The sequence below is a fragment of the Triticum dicoccoides genome, chromosome 6B (genome assembly GCF_002162155.2).
Source record: "Triticum dicoccoides isolate Atlit2015 ecotype Zavitan chromosome 6B, WEW_v2.0, whole genome shotgun sequence".
Lineage (NCBI taxonomy): Eukaryota > Viridiplantae > Streptophyta > Magnoliopsida > Poales > Poaceae > Triticum > Triticum dicoccoides.
This window is the reverse complement of record NC_041391.1, coordinates 615,620,435-615,624,325: the sequence shown is the minus strand read 5'-3', so window position 1 is coordinate 615,624,325 and position 3,891 is coordinate 615,620,435. Positions and strand designations below refer to the sequence as shown.

Here is a 3,891-nt window from a genome sequence, read left to right as displayed (position 1 = left end):
ACACCTGAAACAGGGGGGGGGGGGGCGAGAGGAAAAACTGGGGGGCAATTACTTACCAGTCGTGTTGAACCCCAATAAATCCACGGTCAAAAATAAGCGGCAGATAGTTCGGGCCATTTGTAGGAACAACATTCATCACCCATACAGATTTTCCAGACTTGAGTAAAGCAGCATTAAATCCACCAAAGTGAGCATTCATATCCAGAACATTCCTAAGCATGTTAAATGGTGGATGTGGCTCCTCATCACCAGGTCTCTTTGGATGATCAGAAAATATAAGTGGAGACAATAAAGACCAGTAGTTTCGCACCATGGAGTCCCAGGTTGAAGTATCCTCACCAAAGACTTCCGAATTCACACCTGGCAATTTCGAAGGTTTTTATTGGAAGACGGACAACATTTTACCATAAAAATGCTCACATCTAAACAGTGTCATCCATCTGTTTGTGAATTTCTACTTGCATTGCGTATGCAGATACTTACCATGTATATCAAGCTCGGTTGAGTTCAATCTAGCCTGAGAAGGCCATGTTGTCCGATGTTCAATGGGGATCCAACGCTTACTTCTTGTTCCTGCTATGCAGGGATTTAGTGGTTTGTAGTATGGCAACTCCGGATCATGACTTCTAGCACAAAGCACAGGTTCGGATTTCCTGTAACACGGGAGTGCAAAATCATCATTCCTCCAAACCTTTATCTCCATGAGAGCATTGTAGAACTTACAAATATTAGTGTGCAGTTAAATTCAATAGATGGGCAAGACGGAAACGTGAAATTCAATACCTTGAACTGTAACAATCCCTTTTATTTGTCTTTTTCCACACAATTGTCTCCTCTTGTTGTGACAAAATCTCCCAACAGAGGTTATTAGCTAAGTCGCGGATGGTTGCCCATTTCTTTTGATTTTCTTTGTCGCGTAAGGCCCTGTGTGTATGCAGACTTGATGTCCAAACAAAGTATCCACCAGGCCTCAAGAGCCTGTCCACTTCAACCAAGAAAATACCATCTGCAACATCAGAGTAAAGTAACAATACTGTTAAATTTTCATGAGAAGTAAAAAAAGATTTTTAGTACATATTTATGTAAATCTACGCATGGATTTTTGTTAACTTAATTCCGTGTATGCCTGTTGGTAGTGGCAAACAATCCTGAAATAAGATAGGGCAGAATTCATTCACTAGGACAGTATGTTTTTTCACTTTTGGTAGATGATAATATGTCCTTTAACATTAGTACTCAGCAACATATTTGCGTCATCTCTGCGTACACATCTTAAAAGGTGGTAAACGTGCACATCACTAATGGCTGTTGATGGGTTAGCTTGAACTGGTGACCAGCTAACATAATTTCGATCAATGAGAGTTAAACACAGAAAAGAACCAAGGGAATACTCCGTGCATACCGTTTTTGTCCCATTCAATATTGCATCTTGCACAATGCACCATATCAAATGAAAGATAGGGATATGGAAGCTGCTTTGATGCAAATGAACCAATCAGTGCAGGAATTCCTCTCTCTAGTGTGATTTGCACTTGACTGCCTGATGCCTCATAGTTAGCAATGCACATAGTCAAGAGGTCTCTCTCAAATAGATGTGCCCCCATGGTACCAAATCCACATTCTATATCAAGGACTGTCCTCACCTGAAAATTACATGCCACTGAGAAATCAGAACTGGCATAAACTCAACAATATCTTGAAACAATGATATCGGACTAGCAGATGAACTATGAGCTGAGGTAGCAAATAGCAACAGTGGAAACATCATATGAACTTGCCAAGAAAAGTACAACCCAATATATCTCCACTATGTTTGACATTATGGATCGTAGTGGCTGTCCTACTGTCATACCAACAAAACATTTGCAGCACAGTACAGGAAACCCTGATATACACTTTCGAACACATTGACTATACATGGTTTTCAAAGGCCATATTAAGTGGAAACTGACCAGCACTTTCCAGACCACTGACCATGCAAAATCTGTAAAGGTATGTTTAATGGAAAGACCACAATGGACCAGTGTGCTGCTGGACACAAATCTCAGAAAAAAAATTCAGTTGGTGCAATCATCTCAAAAGAACTGAAGAGGCATTTTTGTACTTGAGCTTGCTCCATGATTCCAGACTAAAAAGATTACAGTGAAAGTTATCTTATGAAACCTCTACTGATACCTAGGTACAATAAAATCAGATGGAAATTTTGGCAGGACTTGTCAGAATAATTAAGCAAGTTGACAGAGAACAGTAGCAATTGTGTCTTTTTAACAAAGTGAATTCAGTGATTTGCAAAGACAAAAATGTCGCTGGTTTAGTTCTACTAAACCAGAATGTCACTGGTTTATTTCTACTAGCTAGCCCCCGTCACCAGCTGTGACACTACAAACCATTATTAAAGACAAAGAGGAACTTGGTAACAGCTCACCCCAGCCTCATTGAAATTGAACTCGTTCCGCAGGCCAATCATCTCGGCAATCTGATGCGCGTAATCCTCCACGCCGTCAGACATATGTGCGTCCGACGGGAAAGAGATCTGGTCCTCCTCCACCATCATCCTACGAACAATCGGAGACAGGCAAATTCACAACCAATAGACGAAGCCACTAACTCAACATCTCCCAAATACAGTAGTAACAAATTGCGGCTCATTTACCTCTTGAACAGGCTCCCCGAGGAGAATTCATGGCCGCTAATCCGCACGTTGTCCTTCCAGATGAACTCCTTGCTGCTGGGCCAGCGCACGGGGGTGCGGTAGGCCCGCGGCGGCGCGACGAGGCAGGTGGCCCTGCCCTCCCGCGCGCACTGGCGCTCGTAGCTTATGACGACGCCGCCGCCCAGATCCGACACGTCCACGGCGTCCGAGCCGTTGTAGTAGCAGGGCACGTGGTTCTCGTACTCGGCCGCGCACACCTCCGCCTCCCGCGAGCGGAGCCCGCCGCCGGCGAGCACGCCTATGTCGAGCAGGTCGGTGACCAGCTGCTCCTGCAGGCGCCGGTAGCCGCGGTGCGCCGAGGCCGCGGCCATCGCCGCGGCGGCCCCGCGCCCTGCGTAGAGCGACCCGGCCCACGCCACCGACCCCACGAGCGCGGCCGCCGCGAGCACGAGGACCCCGATCCTCGCCGCCGCGGCCGCGAGGTGCCGCTTCCTCCCCCGCGCGGCGGTGGTGGCGCCAATGCCGTTCTCGCAGGGCTCCTTGGGGTCGTAGTGGCGGCCCTCGTCGGCGCAGCGGTCCTTCCCGCCGCCGCCCCCCGAGAACCCCCGGTACAGCGGCCGCGACATGGCTGCTGCTGCGGATCTCACTGCCCGAGCCCGCGCCGCATGGGACCACCGCCGACTCCCGCTCCCGCTCCCAATTCCGCAATGGCGCCGCACTCCACCACTCCCAGTCTCACTCCACCGCCTGCCACCCCTTCAATCAATCAGTCAGCCAATCAATGGCGCTCGCACGGCGAGTAAATGGGGCGAGAGATGGCGCAGCAGCGGCGGTACTACTACTACCAGCGAGCGTACCACGCCACCAGAGCAGCGTGTCCTCGGCCGTTGGGCGCCGGATCTCCCCTCCACGGAACGGGACTGGACTGCGCGCTCTCAATCCGTATCTTCTGTTACCACTACGTGTGTAACAGCCGGTTGCTCCGTCGATGACACTGGTATAAATAAAGGCGCGGTCCACGCCGCTGGTGCGTGACGGTGACGGGCGGGGCCGGGCCCGCCGTCGGTGGGAGAGCGGGGACGCGGGGTGGCGAGGCTGGTGGGGATGGAACTGAAAAATGAATGCGGCGCGGGCCCCGCGGAGGAGGAAGAGAGGAGATGTACCGGATGATGAATTTTTGTTTGACGTGTGTCCGTCCGGCGCCGCCCCGCCCCGGTCGACAGTCTCGTGATGCTACA

At 49.9% G+C, this 3,891-nt stretch overlaps 1 protein-coding gene across 2 annotated transcripts in view; it reads right to left on the bottom strand.

The window, feature by feature from the left end:
* Positions 1-3,610, bottom strand: part of LOC119322072 (probable pectin methyltransferase QUA2) — a 5,829-nt gene extending 2,219 nt beyond the window's left edge. The window contains exons 1-7 of one of the 2 annotated variants that reach the window (XM_037595581.1): positions 3,511-3,588; positions 2,654-3,400; positions 2,426-2,555; positions 1,403-1,643; positions 784-1,006; positions 484-653; positions 57-360 (exon numbers count right to left, since the gene is read on the bottom strand). In XM_037595581.1, coding sequence (XP_037451478.1) covers positions 57-360; positions 484-653; positions 784-1,006; positions 1,403-1,643; positions 2,426-2,555; positions 2,654-3,279 — 1,694 coding nt within the window. In that variant the 5' untranslated portion in view covers positions 3,280-3,400; positions 3,511-3,588. Of the gene's footprint in view, positions 1-56; positions 361-483; positions 654-783; positions 1,007-1,402; positions 1,644-2,425; positions 2,556-2,653 lie in introns of both variants that reach the window. The other variant, XM_037595580.1, reaches the window with a different exon arrangement.
* Positions 3,611-3,891: the final 281 nt, after the last annotated feature.